Here is a 19,686-nt window from a genome sequence, read left to right on the forward strand (position 1 = left end):
GTCTAATTTTACAGCTGGCAAGTATTTTGAAGGAGTGTGAATGTTGCAGTTCCTTCAGCCTTGGGGTATTCACTTCCATATATTGATAAGAAGTTCCTATCACTTTAAGAATACCTGCTGTACCCCAGTTGGATAATCTAGAGAACACTCTGCCTTACAGAAGGTCAGATATGAACACTTGTTTACTTGTACCTACTGGTTGGATTTCACAGCCAGTGGATCACTTATTCACATTTTTGGCAACCAACAGTGGTTTATTCAATATTTGTAGCTGTTGGGATGAGAAGAGGCAAATGTAAAGTGACATCAAGTATATACAAGTCTATTAAACTGTCTACTAACTAGCACTGAACTCTAAATACCAACAATTTTCATGTATCATGGGACCCAGACTGGAGAACATAGATTTCTCCATGGTAATTAAAGGGTTGGCTTAGGGCCAGTGTGTTGCAGATGGGGTTGCTGTCAATCCTAAATTCTGCAATGTGACTGCTGTCTTTTTTTTTTGCACAGTTTTATGTCATATGATAGCTGTGAAAGCTGGATGTGCTCCTACCAAAGAACCTGGCAACTTTTGCATATGGCGTTTTGGGTCAGTTATGCCTATCATGTAACGAGATTATGTTGTGAACCGTGAAGTGCTGAAATGTGGTAAATGGAGCTGTGCTAAAGCTGTGCTTGCTCCAGTTTAGTTCCACTGAGCAGAATATGCTGTTAGGATAAGTGACAGACGGGTTTCCTTTAGCACATTCCATACAGCAGCATGAAACTTGCCATCTTTGCCGAGGTGAAGAGGGGGAGTGTGGATACTGCGGCAGCAGAGCTGCGATGTGAACTGGGAAGGCACATCAAAGAAATTCTCCAAGGCTGCATTCTGTGTCAGAGAGTTACATTGGACAATGCAGAAAAAGTAGTCATTGACAGAAAAGTCAGTAGTTATGGCCATTGTAAGAAGTTTTGTTGTTTGTTTTTTTAATAGGGAAATCACATAAGGCCACAGAGAATACCCTGCAGTTTTCCCATATGGGACATCCTCTTGGGTGTGGGAAGATTCTAGGGGAGATCTGTGTACTCCTGACAATATCTGAGACTATGAAATTGTCTAGTTCTTTTCATCCTTTATAAGTTCCCTGATTTGAATCATGGATGTGCTGTTCAACCCAGCTTCCATTAGAAATTTGGTTTTATATAGTGTCTGGGGTACACTTCCATTAAGCATCATTCACTCCTTTAGAGTAGGAGAGTTCTGTCACAAGGTCACTATATGAGGTGGTGTAAATTAGTGTAACTTTATTGAAGTCAGTGAACCAGCATTGAGTTGTTCAGCTGGAAATATGACCCAGCACGTTTCAGCAGCAGTGGAAACCACCATTATATTTAATAATTTGTTGACAAGATGAACATTTTTTATTTTTTCTGCCCTTTGGAAAAATTTCATTGTGAGAGGGGATGTCCTGGGGTGACTATATGGTCCAGTTACTTTTATCAATTCATTAAACCACTGGTTTCAAAATTTTATGTTTTGTGCCATATATTTAGATGTTCTGAAGGCTCTGTCAGCAGCTCTTAGAGACAATACATGAATGGGTTCTTTTGATAGCAATGTTTCATTGAATTTGGTTTATTGCTATGTTCCCTGTTTGGATGAATGCATCTTTCTCAAAGCTGGTTAGGGAAGACTGTATAACAAAGCAATAAGGTGGAAATTTTACAAGTTGTGTAAAGCACAGGGCTGGTGGGTAACCTGGTGTCCTCCAGCTGCACTGCAGCAGCACCTTTGTGCTGTGCTAAACTGGCATAAACTAAAGGCTCTCTGTAATGTCAAATGTTAGTGATAACAATTTCTGTGCTGCTTTGTTTATCTTTTCTGCTTGCAGTATGAATATGATTATGATGAGAATGGTGAAAGGGTAGTTCTAGGGAAAGGTACTTATGGAATAGTTTATGCTGGAAGAGACCTTAGCAACCAGGTCCGAATAGCCATCAAAGAAATACCTGAGAGAGACAGCAGGTAAGACCTAGTTCATTGTTATATACACACTGTGAACAAAAATGCAGTTGTTTTTTGAAAATTTGGCTCTTCTTGGCATGTATTTCTGTGTGGTTAGTTTATAAAATGCCAGTATACTGAAATTCAATTAATATTTACTCCTACTATCCAAAAGTACCTTTTTGAGAGTAAAGATGTTGTATTTTTGGGGAAAATATATGATACATATCATAAATATGACAGTTTAATAATCTGTATGTGTATCTTACATTCCAGGAGACATTGGTTTTAGGTTGCAGTTGTATGTCACTTGTATTCTTTTTGAGGAGGGTGAAAAGCATGAGAGGAGGTCTGGAGTCAAAGACAGTGCTATGTATTGATACAGAAAACACACATATAAATTCTTGGGGGCATGTTTCTTCACCAGAGTTCCTCTGAGCTCTGTCTCTGTACCTTTTTGGGATAGGCAGTGAATGATGCTGCATTTTAAAATCGTGGACAAAATGTTTGCTGAGAATTGGAGTGGTATCCCTAAGATCCATTCTGTTGTCAAATTAGCATTTAAGCATAGCCTAGAACTTTTCCTGCATGATGAAATAATCCTTGGTTTTGGTGTTTTTTTTTTAAATAGGTATTCTCAACCTCTTCACGAAGAGATAGCATTGCACAAATATTTAAAGCATCGCAACATTGTCCAGTATCTTGGATCTGTTTCAGAAAACGGGTACATTAAGATTTTTATGGAGCAGGTGCCAGGAGGTTTGTATCATGCTGAGTTTGGTCTGCCAAAGTAAAAGCATTTGGTACTCCAAGCCGACTGAAAGTCAATAGATAAGCATTTAATGTGTTTGTGCACTCTGTATGGCTTTTCTGTTGGGATGTTAACTGTATAAATCCTTTTTCTCATAGAGTAAATTTGAAGAGTACAGGTCCCAGTACCCTCTCCCCTTTCTATAATGATGCTAAACCTAGAGAGAAGTGATAAAAAGTATTTGGTTTCAAATACTCATGTGTTAAAAAATAGTGGAGTTAGAGCTGTATAGTCCATTGGGCTCAAGTGTCTGAATGATGACTGGAGCTTTCAGTTTCTCTTTGAGCAGTAGCACTGATAGAACAATTAAGTACTGTTTTTTAACTGCTGTGTACAAAGGACTGCTATTCCCTAGGTAGATTAGAGATTAAAGTGAGATGTGTTCCTTGCTCATAATTTCCAGTTTCACTCCTCGAGCCTTCTCTGCTGGAGGAAGAGGATGTGAAATCTCTTTGTAACCTCTGTACCTTGTTTCCATCTCCACTTTGCCATTTACTCTTCAGTGTCAAGGATATGTCAGAATAAGTGTTAGATTTTGCATTATTTTAATTTGCAAAGTAAAAACAGAAATAAGAAAAATGGGGGGAAAGGGTCAGATTTCCTAAGAAAGGTCCAGACAAACATTCAAAGTGTAATTAAATGCATCCAAGGCATTTAGGGATGTAGGAAAACTATTTAGTTTTTCAATCTTTGTGACCTTCTCACCTGACAGCTGAGACACTTTGACCTGCATGACTCATGCAGATGTGATGAAATTATACCAACACTTCCACTTGTTTTCCCACACTTGTTCACAAGTGTCAGCTGGTGTTGTTTCCTGTTCATATATACACAGTAAAGTGTGCTGTGATTAGTTGCTAATGGCAAGATATTACTGAACCAATTTAGATATTTTAAACTCTGTAGCCAGTCTTAAAAAGGAACCAGCTGTTCAGATTATATGAGATTCTTTGAGGAAACTTTACTTTAGAAAGCTGTCTGTTCCTTTAGCTGAATTTTTCTGGCCTTAAGTAGATCTACTGTACTTAGTTTATTTTATGCTGAATAAGTAAAACTGTTCTTTATTTTGCCCCATGATTTAAATATTTGTGTTCTTTAAAGATTAGTTTTATTAGAATTGGGGATGTGTAGATGGCCCATCTCCTACTCTGAACATTCATTCAGGGCTTTTTTTAGGAGCTTTCTTTCCTGTCTCTGAATATTGCCAGAAGTTGATGCCATATTTGTAAAGAGGAGGCTCTCTCTGATATAGATTCTACCCTCCCTTCCTCAGGAAAATCAGCTTGTCTTTGCCCATACCTGTGGTTCATGAATATAGAACATGGTAGAGTGTTACCTTTAGTCCTTGTTTCATTATGGGCTACATGGCTGCTAGTTGTAGTCTCAGCATTTGTTACAGTGAAGTGAGGGGGATGGATCCAGCTCTGTCAGAACATTATTCTTGTTGTGGGAGTAGAATCTGACCTGGCAAATAAACAATAATCAGTCCAGAGCAGCAGCAAATTATTTGCTATGAGTGATCTAGCAAGAATTTGGCTTAATCATGGGTGCTGCTTTTCCTTTATATTAGGATGTTGAGCAAAGGCTTTATCCAGACTTACATGTTTCATGTTCATTTGGGGAATTTGCTATCTTGATACACTTTCTTCTTAAACTCCTGTAGGCAGCCTCTCTGCTCTCTTAAGATCTAAGTGGGGCCCAATGAAAGAACCTACAATTAAATTTTACACCAAGCAGATTCTGGAAGGCCTCAAGTATCTCCATGAGAACCAGATTGTACACAGAGATATAAAGGTAACTTTTCCTTTTGTGTGTCTTGTTTGATTTGCTTTTTATCTTCAGTTAGTTTTGCTTTAATCTGAAGGATTTTTACTTAGGATTTCATGGAAGCTGAAAACAAAAGGAAGGCATAAACCACGTCCTTCTGCTGGTGCTCTGGGAATATTGCTTTGTAGGAAGGTGTATTACAAAGATAAGTGCAAACTTGAAGGAGTATTGAGATTAAGAATCTGTATTTTTCTATCTCCCCCTCCCTGTTTGCTGCCTCCCTCCCCTCCTTCCCTTTCCTACCCAAACCACAGGGGGACAATGTTCTGGTGAACACCTACAGTGGCGTGGTGAAGATATCAGATTTTGGTACTTCCAAACGTCTGGCAGGAATCAATCCATGCACTGAAACCTTTACAGGTAAGATTAATCTAGCAGGGTGTATAAGGGTTTTCATGACAGGTTTAGCATTTGAGCCAAGAGGCTCTTTGGCTTAATGAAGAAAACACTGTTGGGTCTCTGCAGAGCAGAGTAAATGGGAGTGTGATCACCGTAAACATAGGCTTGATAGCTTTATTGATTTTTTTTTTTAATTTAACTCTATTCCATTTTACTTTTTGGGGGTAAAAGTGTTTCTTCAAAGTGTTCCTTAAGTAGCAATTGATTGTTGTAATTAGATCTGGAAACACTTGAATTTAGCAACTTTTTAATTTAATAATCTTGGTATTAGTAACTTACACTTGCACACTTTCTAGATGTAGGTTTAAAAGTGCAGAAAACCAAACTCAAACTTATGAACACTTTCAGTTTTGAGGTATTAATTATAAAACCCAACCAACTAGCTAACAATAAAAAGAAGTTTACAGGAAAATTTTAGGCTGATGTGTTACAGAACAGCTTTCAATACAACAACATTTTAAAGACTTGTAATATTCAGGGAAAACAAAAATTGCTGAGCAAGAGGGGAAACTCCACATTAAAAAAAGAATACGTGGTTACATAGTTTCTGTGATCAGTGGATGTGGGTAACGTGGTTTGGCTTGTTATATGGCCTTATCCAAAGGCTGATAGCACAAGCCTCTTACTTGTCTGCAGTTTAAGTAAATGGTACACAGACAAAGCCACTAGTCATGGACAGCTTCAGAGTGGAAGACAAGAGATAACAAACTTCACTAAGTGAAAATCAAGACTTCCCTTTACCTCTCTGATGGTATGTCTGCAGCTCCTCCAGCTTTCTTACAAAGGAAGCCATGCAAATAAAATTAAGGTTCTGATGTAACTTACCTTTCTCAGTTATTTTTACTTTTTATCTCATTATTACTCATTATCATTCTCTTTGCCTGTATTTTGCATGCTTCTGAGTGACTTTTTTAGCAACTGATTGTCAGTAGGGATGATATATGGAGAAATGATATCTTAAGAAAAGTCACCATACTGTAATAGAAGGAGGTAGCTCTTTCCTTGTGCCCTTCTTCTTTCTTCTCTTGCAAATTTTCAGCCCTGTTTGTGCCTTTGAGATGTAATTTGCCACATGAATAAATACTTAAAAGTTATCATTTTGGATTTAAATCAGTAAGCAAGTAGCTGTACCCCAGAGGACCTCAAAAGGTCTCAAGAAATTTGGTTTTGTTCTATAATGCAGTACATAAACCCTAGATTTTAGGCATTATGTAATAAAATCACATGGTTTGAAGATCAAGACTTCTGATGGTTTAAACATGACATCCCTCCATTCAAGACACACAGCCTGAGGGCAAAGCTGTGGCTTGAACTTTCATTCTGCAGCAGTCACATTCAATGAGCATATGATACCCTTGTATCTTCACCATATGTCCATTACTTGATAGTTCACAGCTCTATGGCAGTATAGTTTTATTGCATTCCTAAGAAGAAAAATAATTCAATTTAAAGATGTTACAACAGAGCTGATAGAAATTCAGGTGGAGAAAGAACTGTAGTGTTCAAAACAGTCTGAGCTTATAGAGGTTTCTGCTGGTGGTGGTGTGGATTCTTCCTGTAAAGACCTCATTAGTTGTGTTAGGGAATGCTTCAATAACAGTGATACCAAATTGACCATATTTTATTTAATTTTTTACTGTACTGGTCTTTATCAGTATTATTACTAGTATTACACTCAGGTAGTCTACAAGCAGGATCTTATTTTGTCAATCTGTATAACTTCAGAAATTCTAACCAGTTGGTTTGTTGGGTTGGATTTTTGTTTAGTTGGTTTTTTGGGGTTTTTGTTTTGGTTTTTTTTTTGCTAACCTTAGATGTCAGAAATCCCAAGCACATCCAAGGCATCCTGGAATTCTAGACTAAATATGATGAGTTGCCTCAGTTATTGCCCTGTATTTGCAAAACTAGACTTTTTTCAAACTAACTGTTTGAAATTCCCTGTCACTAGTGTTCTCATTATTGGGGTAAAATATGGAGAATTATTCCCATGAAGGCTATCTGTCACTTCTCAGATTTTGCCATCTCTTACATGCATACTCTTTAAAAGTTGGTGTCTGCAAAAATTTCATATAATTTTATTTTCTGGGGAAGCTATTGGATTATGTGGTGTATAGACTTTCAGCATTTGAAACCTTGTGTTAGAAAGGAGGGGCAAAAAGAGAGTTTTTAAAAAAGATGCTATAACATAAGGTTTTGTTTAGTTTTCAGTGCTGATATGGGAGATAAGGTATTTGGCTATACAGGTTGCATTTCACAATTTTTGGCTTGCTGAGTGTTGTGTTAATCCTCCTTAATAAGAATGAAGAATGTGCACTTGACAGCTCTTTTTGTCCTGACCAGGAACCTTGCAGTACATGGCTCCAGAAATCATTGATAAAGGACCACGAGGATATGGTGCTCCTGCTGACATCTGGTCCCTGGGCTGTACCATTATTGAGATGGCAACAGGCAAACCTCCTTTTCATGAACTAGGGGAGCCTCAAGCTGCAATGTTTAAAGTAAATACAGCTTTTTTGCTTTGGAGTTGATGAATTGTCAATTATAGCTTAATTTCATAATATTAATTGATAATAACATTGTCTTACATGGGTTGTTTTGCACAAAGCCATAGTCTGACCTGTGTTTTTAACTCTTGCCGAGAGATCCTTCCCTTCTCTAAGCTGTGTTGCTCTAGGGGGTGATCAGTTATTTTTGTGCTGGAAATAGGTCATGACTCAGAGCAGCAATCTGAAAAATGAGTGAAGGCTTATGAAAACTAATATCCCCTGTGTTACTTTTTTCATCTCCTGCTCTTGGCTTATGATTTCCTTCTTGTAACCAGTCTCCCCAGTAATGACAAACAAGTTATTTCTGCTTCTTTAAGTAATTTTTGTAAGCCTCCTTCCCAAAGGAAAATGTTTTAAAGGCCCAGTCTCTGCAACAGGGATGCAGGAAGATGGGTGGAAAAGGGCAGGGGATTAGCTCTCCCACATGTATTGAAGGAGTAAATTACTCTGTATTTTGCATTCCAAGTCCTTCAGGTCATAGCTTCCTCCTCAGTTAGCTGTTTTCTCTATTACATTGTTTCCCTGTGTATCTGTTTTCAAATGCAAAAATTAACACTTGAGAATCCTTCAGATAGCTTTGATAATAAAAGTTTTTAAAAAGTTACTTGTTCTATCTCTGTAACTAACAGGAGTGTAACAACTATGATGTTTCAAATAAGTAGACTGAAAATTTTTGGTTCTTCCATTGGCTTGCAGTAGATCTTTAGTAAAGCACTAAATTTTTCAGTTATGCTTGAGAATTCTCATTCTTATAGTGGGGAAAATATCCCATCCATAATTCAGCAAACTGCTTTAAATTACCTATGCTGTAATTTTTTCATGTATCTTGTTGAAAGCCACTATGTGAGCTTAGTATCATCATTAATGCAACCATGGTGGCAAAATCAAGTCTTTATCAATAGGTACAGAAAGCTGGGCTGCAGTTCAGCATGACATGTCATGTCACACATCATACTAGGCCTGTGAGTTGTCCCATGAACCACTGCTAAAAGGCACAAAAGGGATGATTATGGGGTTTGATACACTTATTTTAGTGGTATAATAGGTCACCTTGGAGCTGTCAACTTGTGGCATACCTCAAAAGAAGCTGCCTGGTGAACATGATTTGGTCCACTAAGGGAGCCATGGAAGGAGGCTGTTTTCCACATCACTGTAAATGTCAGATACAATTTTGTTGGCAGATGCCTTTTAATCTTACATACCTGGCATGTAGTTGTGACTGCTCAGTGAGTTGCACATCTTATTTTCAGCACTGTTTAATGGAAGTTTTTAGCATTCTTATTGCAGACTGCATTAATGTACTACGGGCAGACATTTGGTTTTGTTTCCTGTTTCTTGCCTCTGCTGGGACCTGTTTGAAATTGTGTCTTGCTAGGCACCATAGGTTACAAACCATGTTTTCTTTTTCTGTGTAATGAAAGTAAGCAAGCTGGAAACTGGATTTGAAACAGGCTGGCTGGGCAAACATATAAAAAGAAGTCTGGAAAACTTGGAATATTGAACTTTTGAGGTCCCCACCTCCACACATGCATGCTCTGTTGTGCTTAGGGCAGGTGAGGAGAGGGAAGGTTTAAGTCTCCCTGTGAAGTCACTTTAAAAATTGCAAATGACCAAAGAGTTGGGCAAAGTAGAGAAAAGGGGCTAGTAAACCAAGAACTGGCTATGTCCTGGCTGGGTGTGCACTGTGAGGTATTTATTCTGTGAGCACAGAATGTGTGCATCTGTGTCTGTGTGAAAAGAGTGCAAACAAATGGCATTCAGTGGAGACCAAGTACACTAGTGTTGCCATAGAATTTGCAGGTGGTTGTGACAAAACTTAGTCCCCCTGAGCAACAGAGATTAAGACAAGATCAGAGACTTGCTTTCAGACTTCTTGGCCCTGGTTTAAAATTTTCGATTTTTTCTTAGTGCACAAGAGTGAAACCTGGCACCAGAGTGCTGCCAGTTTGTGACACTGAGTCTTGAATGTGCTCAGGTCATGGTCTGGAAGGCCTTAAAGCCCTGTGAGCATTTTATTACTGCACTGTCATTCAAACAGGAGCAGGACTGCTCAGCATTTTTCCCTTCAGCTTGTATTCAAGCTGAACCAGTATTGTGAGCACTTAATAGTGCCACAGTTAATGCAGCTATGTAATGAGATTATGTGAAAGCAGATGGCACTTCACTGCTGGGCTGCTGTCTCCCTTGTGGACACTACCTTTGTGCTTGTTCTCCAGGATGTGTTTTGTGTAAAGATGCTGAGACTACAAACCATAATCTCTCCAGACATGTGCATTCAGTGCACAAAGGTTATACAGCTCTGGCTTCCAAACAGTTCTGCCAGATTGACATTAAAGAATAAGAAGGCAGCAAGGAGCTGGAAAAATCACTGGGGAGCAACCTGTAGAAGCACATTTTTCATTACTTAAAGACAGAGTCTTAAAAGAGACTCATTTAAGTAATGACTTAAAATAAGAGTCATTACTTAAAGAATGGATTAACAAGGATCTTGCTAAAGCTTTGGACATCATGTGAATTTTAATTAAATAACACTGAAAGACTTGGGAAGACATCTGGCCTGAGAGGGGGGATGGTGACAAGGTCTGGCAAGGTCAGTGTGCTTATTTGTGCAAGGAAATTTGTCAATGGCAGGAGCAGAAAAGGTGTAGCTTCAAGCTGTTGGTGATAGAGGAGGAAATTATTGCTGTTCTTGGGCATGAATGTGCTAGAGGAGTCAGCAACTGAGAGACACAGCTCTGAGCAGGGGTGATGGGAAACCTGTGCAATAGCTGGAGGGGTTAGTGGCTGGTCAGAGGAGGAATATTTGAAGCACTTGGTGTCAATAATGCCCAGATACCAAGATTGCCTGAAAGCAATCTTGGTTATATACATCCAAAGCTTGACATTTATGTAATATCACATGGATATTTACACTATGTTTGGCCATGAAATAAAACAGGATTAGAACCTTGTTGTCACTTCACTGCTTTATGTGGGACCTGGATCACTCCAAGAGTCAGGAGAAGTGTGAGCAACTGTATTATAAGAGCTTTGGCCCGTGGTCTGCTTGAAGTTGTTTCATAAAAATAATTAGTATTTGTGTTTTACTTGCAGGTTGGGATGTTTAAGATTCATCCTGAAATTCCAGAATCAGTGTCTGCTGAAACAAAGGCCTTCATTTTGCTCTGTTTTGAACCTGATCCTAGTAAACGTGTTACAGCGTCTGATTTGCTCAGAGATTCTTTCCTGAAGCAAGTTAACAAGGGCAAGAAAAGCAAAATTGCATTCAAGCCTTCAGGTAAGGCATTATCAGCCAAATCCAAATCAACATCATCATTAAGTGTTATATAAAAGATTGGAATCATTAAGAACTTTCTTTGGCAAAGGACATTTATTGTGCCAGGAAACAGCAGGAACTCAGCTATTAAAAATGTCTGTGATTTTTGATTATACATATTTAAATTTAATAATTCCCAGAAAATGAAGGGCCTTGCTTATTTTGTATTTTGCTTGCTAAAACCTCCCGAAGTCATTTTTCCTCTCCTCAGAAATAAATGCCCCATTTGTAGTAAATTAAAATTAGAAGAGTGACATTTGACAAAGACTTTCCAAACCAGTTCTGCATTTTAGATTTGCAATTATGTACACTTCAGAGATCTGAATTTCATAGAGTTTGACACCTGAAAATGTGGGTCTATTAGGTGTTTGGGTCAGCATTCTCAGACTTGATATATAACATTGAAATTTGGCACAAAGGCGCTGAAGTAGCTGTCTAATGGGTTGTTTTGTTTTATCTGCATTGCATGATTCTTCTTCCCTCCCCCCCAAATATATCAGCCATTTCTCAGTGATAAGATAAGGAAGCTTAATATAGACCTGCCAAATAAATCATATGAAGGAACTGTCTGTTTCAAAACAGGGAAAGCCACTGGTCTTGCTGCTTCTTTTACCTATCTGCACACACACACACACTCCCAATGCAAATTGAAGTTCTTCCTATTTTTCAGCTCTTGGGACAGCAGCTCTCAATTTTCTGTCCTACTGAGATGCCTTGCACCAGGTTTCATGAGGTGACATGCATTGTTTCATTTCTGTGACTGTTTAACCTCAGCCATCTGAACACCAGTCATTTGCCATGGAGTATTTCAGAGCTTTCTGAACAACTTTCAACTTCTAGCTCTCTTCCTTCCCTCACCTCCAAGAATTTGTAGTGACAAGCATCAAAAGCTGTTGTCATGTTTTAGCTCCATGGGTATGTTCACCTTGGGTTGTGAGAGAGCTTCTTTACCTTTTCTGCCATACAGCTGCAAGCTGGCAATCAGGATTACAGTAAACTCTCAACATCTGGGTTGGTTTGGTTTTTTGTTTTGTTTTGTTTTTAATTTTTTCTTACTTTTAAGATTATTTGGAAGGGGAGAGGAGATTTCCTTCAAGCCAGTGCTGAGAGGGAGGGTCCTTGCTAGGGGCAGGGGCATGTGTGTGTGAGGCAGATATCTCAGGTATGGAGAGGGCAATTTGATGCCCATTAAAGGTGAGGAGGGCATGTAACAGAGTGGTCTCTGCTTAGAGAGACATGGCTGTGGTGGAGTGGCAGATGAACCTCTTGGTTCAGTTCAGGCTCTTCAAACTGCTCATATCTGTTTGAGTCACTTTGTGAGGCCAGCACCAAGGGGGATTGTGTGTAGGTGTGAGAGACATAACAAAACAGCATTTCCTGTGAGTATCTGTGCTGTCTTTGGGTTTAGCAGTTAACTTGTTAAAACCTTTTATTGCTTGTTCATGCAATGATTTTGAATTGTGTTTCTGCTTTTTATCAACAAGGTTACTTCTTCCTCTGCCATTTTGCAAAATGAGGTCCAGAAGTCAGTGAAGATGATCACAGCTGTTTAAAGCATGTTGCCCTTTTTGGCCTAGTTCTGTCACCCATTTTACCATGTCTGTTCCTAGATTATACTCGGAACACATCCCTGCCACTGCCCGTCCATGGGGAGCAGGCTGGCAGTAGCAGCAGTGAGCACGGCTCTGTTTCACCAGACTCTGATGTACAGCATGAGGTGTTTTTTGAAAGGCCAAAGAGATCCATTTCAGAGATTCAGACAAAGCATCCCATTTCTCATTTACTAAGGTAAAATATTTGCTTCTCACTTGACACTCTTGAGGGATTCTGTGGATATAATTCACATTTTATTTTATCTGATGGCAATTTTTTCACATAATGGTTAGGTAAAGACGTGTTACTCAGGAAGTTTAGATAGATAGATTACCAGTTAATGTAAATACTGTCTATGTTTAATAATGAACAATCATTCCTCTCCTTTAAGGTTTCCATGTACTTTTACACTTTTCTTCCTCCAGTGAGTAAATGTCAGTGGTGTTATTGATTGAGTTGATATAGATTTAGGAGTTAAATGAGGATTTGACCCTTCCATGTACTCATGACAAAATGGGAAGCAGAAATGCAGTTCTCCTTCTCCCAAAGTACAAAGCAATACTTTCAAATGAGTATGTTACAGTATGGGTCCAGAAAAAATGAGTAGTTTCAGCTTTCTTCCCCAAAGCTGACATTAATGCCAGCTTCTTAGCAGGGGGAAATCAGCCACGTGGGTTTTGAGTCAGCAGAGGATCTGAACCGTCTTCTCTCTCAAAATTAGCATTTACCAGTCTGATCAATCTGCTGCTGTAGTTTGAACTGAGTCTTTAACCCCAGAAGTGTCCTTGCTCCCTTCTGGCAGTCCTGGTGCTTTGCTAATGCTGAGGTCTCTCTTGTGCCTGTGCTGGGTGGCTGCCACAGTGTCCCTGACGAGGGCTCGGCCTCGGAGGACAGGAGCGCCTCGCCCTCCGTGGAGGACAAGGATTCCGGGCTGTTCCTGCTGCGCAAGGACAGCGAGCGCCGAGCAATCCTCTATAAAATCCTTAAGGAAGAGCAGGACAAAGTTGCTTCCAATTTGCAGGAGTGTATTGCACAGGTAATTTCCCTTCAGCTCACCTCTTCCCGTGTCAAAGGGAAAATAATGAGCCAAGTCATATTATTCCTTTTCTGATAATGAATAAATGAAGGTGTTTGGATTGTTCCTTCTGAGTATCTTTAATCTCTGAGACCTGTAACTGTGTGAGCTGTTTGCTGTTGTGTGAATGGGTAGCAAACACCACCTTTTGGCTGCTGATGGGCTCTTGGGGTTATATGAGGGAGAGGTTTGGGTATTTGATGTGGGATTGTGGAGAGCTGAGGTTGGTGGGTTGGGTGGTTTTCATGTTTTCTTTTCTTTTGGCTTTTAAGGACATGGAGCTAAAACACCACATGGTGTTAGGTATATTCTGCTTTAAAGGTAGAGACCTGATTAACAATTTTTAAGAAAACGTTTGTTGACTAGGTGCTAGGATCACAGTATGTGAATCTTAAAAAAGCTAAGGTAGATTTTCTGAAGGGAGGAATGTGGGGTGGGAAGGTTTAGTTACTGTGAAGAGGAGCAAGAAAAAAAATCATAGAATGGTTAATGCACACCCAGGCATTGCCACACACCTGTAACAGCCTTTCCTTAATGTCTGCTTGTGATGAGCCTCTCTGGTGAATCTGACTTTTGCTCATACCCTTGTCAGTGATTTTTGGGCAATCTCCAGCACACTTGTTCGTGACACTGTCCCATCATTTATTCTTACTAAAGCTCTGTTTTTTCACCTGGGCTGCACTCCCATAAAGGGGAGTGCGCTGACTCTCAGTGTGGTGTCCCCAGCCAGCTGCTGACATCTGTGGCTCAGCTGTCAAGCCCTGCTGCTCCATGGCCAGCTCTGCACAGCCCAGGGTTTGCTCCTTCCTGTGCTCCCTTCCACAGCAAACTGCACCACAGGGGCTCCTGTAGGGCTCTACAGACCACAAACTCAGGCTGGGGAAGCCACTGGGATACATTTCTGCTCTGAGCTTGAACTGCAAAACAGCTGATAGCCTTACAAACAATTAAAATTCAGAGTCAGAAATAATCAGGGCTCCCAGCATTTTCCACAATGAAGGATTATTTAGTAGCAGCAAGTGCTGGTTCAGTCTCCAGCTGTTTTGTAGCACTGCTGTAATAATCTCTTTTCCATAATTTATGTACTAGTCCCTCTACCTTTTAATTACAGAGGTTGTTCTTACAGACATTTGGATGGCTTTAACTGTAGGGGTTATGGACTGAAAATCATAAAATAAACACTGGTGAATCACTGTGTCATTTTAGACCTTTTTTTGACTTGGGATAAATGCATATATAAGCATACTTTTTTCCTAAGGAAATCAAATATCTGCATGATTAGAGAGAAATCCAGATTGAGAAAGGATGGTATCTAAAAAAATTGGGTATCTTAGCGACTCATTTTGCTGTTTTTATGGAGGAGAGCTGCCCTCTGCAGTACATTGCAGGAATGCCTAGATATCATTTGGAACCTCTTCCCTTTGTGACAGCCACAGCAGCAGTAGGTTTACAGGGGTTTTTTGAAAACAGAAATTACTTTTTTGTTTAAAGAAAATATAAAAACTAGAGACCTTGCAGAAAAAAAAAATTCTGTGATTCAGTTCATCAATGTGAAATATACAGAAGAACTATGTAACCCTAAGAATATTAATGCTACTAAATAGATGTTTAATGACTCTGGGATTCATTTGATATACATTCATTATCTTTTCTCCAGAGTTCTGAAGTACTGCAACTTTCAGTGGACCACATCAAGCAGATTATTGGGATTTTAAGGGACTTCATACACTCTCCTGAGCAGAGAGTGATGGCTTCTACAATATCCAAGTTGAAAATGGATTTGGACTTTGACAGCACTTCCATCAATCAGATTCATCTGGTGCTGTTTGGATTCCAGGATGCGGTGAGTTCCTTTTCTGGTGTAGGGGCAGAGGAATTCTTTGAGGCATCACAGAATGCTTTAGGTTGGAAGAAATCTTAAAGATCATCTATTTCCAGCCCCCCTTCCATGGGCAGAGGCACTTTCCACTACATCAGGTTGCTCCTGAACAAAGCTCATGCCAGGGGTTTGCAACTTCTCCACCATTCCTCTCCCTCCTTGTACTGTAGAAGAGTTTGAATGTCACAGTCTGGTTTGAAATGGTTTGAAAGCTGTAGCCTAAAACTGTCAAATCTGTTGATTAGACTTTGAAAGGTGGGAGGTTTTTAGTGCTGCATGCAGTTTTTACCTTATAAAGCTTATTATGACTACTGGAAAATAAGATTCTCTTTCCTAAGGTGTGAGCAAATGGTGTTTGCTGCTACTTTTTCAGGTGAACAAAGTGTTAAGAAATCACTTAATAAGGCCCCATTGGATGTTTGCAATGGATAACATCATCCGCCGTGCAGTCCAAGCAGCAGTCACTATTCTTATTCCAGGTAAATCAAAGCAGCTGAAAAGAATCCTTTTATTAAAAAAAAAAGGTGTTCTGCATATCAAAGAGCTGTAGCAAATGGAGCAGTTCAGATGTTTACTCTTTCAGCATGCATTAACTGCACCCCATGTGCTACTCATCAAAAGACATGGGGTCAGAGTGTTGCAGAGAAAGAAGTGTTGATCTGGAGGATTAATGCTGTACTTGCAGTACAAAAGCACATAATGGGGAAATAACCAGGAGTTCTGCACCCCCAGTGTGGTCCAAACATGACCAAAAAAAAGGCAAATTAAATTCAGTCCAAGCTGGAGATTTTCTAGTAAGAAAGAAAATTATTCTGTATACATTAATGACATCCAGCATGGTTAACACTGCACAAGTCTGGTTATGTGTTCTGAAAAATTATTAATGAGCTTAAAAATTATTAATGGAGCAGATGTGTAGAAGGGAGTGCATCAGTATGAGGAAGAGGATGATTCTGGCCCACAGATGGACAATAGGGAAAACCACCAGGAAGATAAATGTCTAAGTACTGTCTAGGAATGAGTTAAGTTGGAAATATTTAAGTAGTTTTGTAACTGTTTAAAATGCTGAGCACCCTTTCCAGTATAGGAATGTTCTGAGTGACTTAGTAACAGTGAGCCCTTTCAGTCCAAAGTTGCCGTGGCTTTTAAAGCCAAATTGGCCAAATTTTTTAGGACTTTGTACAAGAAAAATCACAGCTGTTCTTTGGTAATAAGGGTGGCCACCTGCAGCAAGTTCTGAGAAGTGGGGCTAGAAATTCTCCCTGGAGAAGAGGAATGCTTCTTCTTTGGTCCAGGGCATTAGGGAAAATTACTTTTTTTTTTTTCTCTTACTATTTAGGAAAAATGGAAGCTTTCAGGGGTTTCTCCTTAACATATTTTACTGACTGCTTTATTACTCATCTCATGATATTTGTCCCCGCTACAACTATGACCTACAGCTCTACCTTTGCTGGTGCATTGCTCATTCCAGAACCAATGCCAGAGAACCTGTGCTCCAGCTCACAAAGGCTTCACTACCCCCTTGCTCAGTGCTGCAATAAAGCACATTATGCAAAGTCTTCCCCACCCACAGTAGTGAAGAACAAACTGCACAACCTCTGAAGACACAATTACCAAAAGAATCTTGTTCTTCCCCTCATTCTTTTTACCAGAGCTTCGCACTCACTTTGAGCCAGCATCAGAAACTGAAGGTGGGGACAAGGACACTGATGAAGTGGAGCAGAGTTTCCAGCCCTCTGAACAGAACGGGGCTGAGGACGCTGCCATCACATCGGGGGTCAGCAGCCTCAGTTCTGAGGTGTCACACAAGGCTCAGCAGCAGCTCAGCCAGGAGCTGGGCAGACTTAAACACGACAGCTTAAGGTAAATCTCCTCTAAAGACCCTGGATGTATGTTCAGGCAGTCTTTGAAAAGCTACACTGATGGGTACATACTTACCCGTAGTACTGCTCACTTATTGCCTTGCAATAAAGCCTTCCAGGAACACAGGTGGATTTGGAATACACTGGCAGTACAGTATTGCAACTGAACATCATTCAGTACAGCTTTTCTTTCTGTGTAATTATTCTGTTGATTGCCACATTGGATTTCTACAGGGAAGTAATTAGGTTTGTGTAACTGTGCCCATTTCCTTCCTGCTCCTTGGATGCCCCCGACTTGGTGTCAGTGCCTCAAAGCTGTGTCTGCAAGGAAAGGCCACAGCAGCTCTGTCCTGGCTCACAGGACAGGCTGGCCACTCATTAGCACCACAGAGCTCAGCAGAGCCCTGCCCTGTTTCTCATGGGTTACATGTGTAGGGTGCTGCCAGCATGTTAACAGCTGAACTTCCCATTCTTCTTCATGCATGTGATGTAAATCTGTGATCAGAAAGTCCCTGGTAAAACGTCAGTGTTACATTGTTCAGTAGTAAATTACAGTATAAAGGCAGCAACTCTGCCCAGGGAGGCTGCAAAACAGTAGGAACAGAATTTATGAGCTATTTATTAAATTCTGCAGGTGAAAGCCTTCAAGTGGCACCCCTGAGTCTCAGACAACCAAAATGAAATCTCTAAGCCATTAGAGATGTTATTTATGACAGTACCCCTCACAAATGCCTCTGTCCTGTGGTACTCATTAAAAATGATCTTTTTTTCCATTAGTTTTATTCTCAGTGTTGTTGCATTTAATCTTTCTTATATTCTACAAGGCTTTTGGAAAATCTCATTCAGAAGGAGAAAGAGTATCAGACCCTCTTACGACAATCTTTGGAGCAGAAGACTCAGGAATTACAATTGCTTCAATTAAAACTTAAACCCAAAGGTATGGGGAGACACTGCAGTTACACAAAAACATATGAAATCATGTGTTTGTTGAAAGGATGCAAAACCATACAGCTTAAGCTTCAGTTACCTGAAAACAACCACTTTTGCCCTAGTTGTGAGGTGTATTAACCTTTGTTTTTTGTTAAAGATTCCCAGCGGTCTGCAGCAACTTTGAGAGAGAATGCAGACCCTGAGCTCATGAACTGGCTCAAACAACAAGGAGCAGACTTGGATACCATTAAGAGGGTAAAAATAAATCACATTAAAGAAACCTCATCATTTTAGTCATAATTAGCAGTTTGACTTCAAATAAGGAATATTTATTTATGAATAAATTTGCCTTTTAGTTTGCTGAAGAAGATTACACGCTAAGTGCTGTCCTTAATGATATCACCAAAGATGACTTGTGGTATCTTCAGCTGCGGTAAGAAAATACTCTTTTGTTTACTGTTAAGAGCTTAATTAATGTATTTTGTTAAAAACCTTTTAAAGTTTGGTTATTTAAATAGGTCAGTGACAGTTCAGGGGCAACTGCCATCAGTTTCCTCTCAGATTTTCTGATAAAAGTTTTTACAACTGACACAACTACACCAAAGATACTTTGAGCCATCTGCTTTGGCATTTCTCCAGGTTGGGACCTTTTTTTGCACCCTTCACAATGAAATAATATGAAAATAATTAATATGTAATCATGTGAAAAACAGGCATAAAGAATTTTTTTTTCTACCCATTGATTCAGGTCCTTTTCTCATCATTCTGTTAATGCCTGGCTGACCTGAAAGAAGTTTTAGCTATAACCTTAACAGTGTAGTTTGTTATGTACTGTCATAACCAGTCTATCCTTGGGATTTCTCTGTTTTACTTCTTGCTCAGTTTAAGGCAGTGGAGATGAGGGAGCTCTCCCTAACTGAGCTCCATTTCCCTTCATGCAGGGGGGGTCTTCGCTGCAGAATCTGGAATGCAATCCTGAACCACCGACAAGCATCCGGCAAGACCTCAGTGCAGGTCAATGCTTTGGAAGAACACAAAAAGGGAATAAGCAAATGAAATACATTCCCAGCACCTAAACTGTTAGATGTATATATTTGTATGTACAGTGGCCTTGCAGGTTTTGCACAGTTATGTAGTTTGTCTGACCATCAGTGTAATGCACAGTGAACAGTAACAGCTTTTAAGTCAGTGTCAATGCATGTAAGTTATTTATGACAAGACTAAAGCATATGATGCCTGTAGATGGAATACAAAACATTAGCAGAGAAAAAAACCCACCTGAATTGGCTTCAGCACTGTGAAAACTGTGAACTTTAAAATGTGTTACTTCTGCTGGCTGATGGTTTGAGCAGGGGGGGGATATGCTAGAGCATGTCACCTCGTTGTAGATGGATTTATACAGCTTTTTGTATTAAAGCTACTCTCACTGAACTACTGAGAAAAGCCTGGTGTGATGTT

The 19,686-nt window shown here is 39.7% G+C and overlaps 1 protein-coding gene across 1 annotated transcript in view; it reads left to right on the plus strand.

Annotated features, from left to right (window-relative positions):
• Window positions 1-19,665, plus strand: part of MAP3K15 (mitogen-activated protein kinase kinase kinase 15) — an 80,574-nt gene extending 60,909 nt beyond the window's left edge. Inside the window, exons 15-29 of the mRNA XM_071430431.1 lie at window positions 1,878-2,011; window positions 2,622-2,749; window positions 4,465-4,595; window positions 4,883-4,988; window positions 7,368-7,525; window positions 10,667-10,850; window positions 12,500-12,677; window positions 13,344-13,518; window positions 15,215-15,400; window positions 15,810-15,915; window positions 17,089-17,299; window positions 18,123-18,235; window positions 18,386-18,483; window positions 18,585-18,661; window positions 19,170-19,665. Of these exons, the coding sequence (XP_071286532.1) occupies window positions 1,878-2,011; window positions 2,622-2,749; window positions 4,465-4,595; window positions 4,883-4,988; window positions 7,368-7,525; window positions 10,667-10,850; window positions 12,500-12,677; window positions 13,344-13,518; window positions 15,215-15,400; window positions 15,810-15,915; window positions 17,089-17,299; window positions 18,123-18,235; window positions 18,386-18,483; window positions 18,585-18,661; window positions 19,170-19,284 (2,100 nt within the window). The 3' untranslated portion in view covers window positions 19,285-19,665. The remainder of the gene's footprint in view (window positions 1-1,877; window positions 2,012-2,621; window positions 2,750-4,464; window positions 4,596-4,882; window positions 4,989-7,367; window positions 7,526-10,666; window positions 10,851-12,499; window positions 12,678-13,343; window positions 13,519-15,214; window positions 15,401-15,809; window positions 15,916-17,088; window positions 17,300-18,122; window positions 18,236-18,385; window positions 18,484-18,584; window positions 18,662-19,169) is intronic.
• The last annotated feature ends 21 nt before the right edge of the window (window positions 19,666-19,686 follow it).

This window comes from Agelaius tricolor, unplaced genomic scaffold, assembly GCF_023055355.1.
Source record: "Agelaius tricolor isolate 1412-34295 unplaced genomic scaffold, bAgeTri1.0.p SCAF_7, whole genome shotgun sequence".
Taxonomy (NCBI): domain Eukaryota; kingdom Metazoa; phylum Chordata; class Aves; order Passeriformes; family Icteridae; genus Agelaius; species Agelaius tricolor.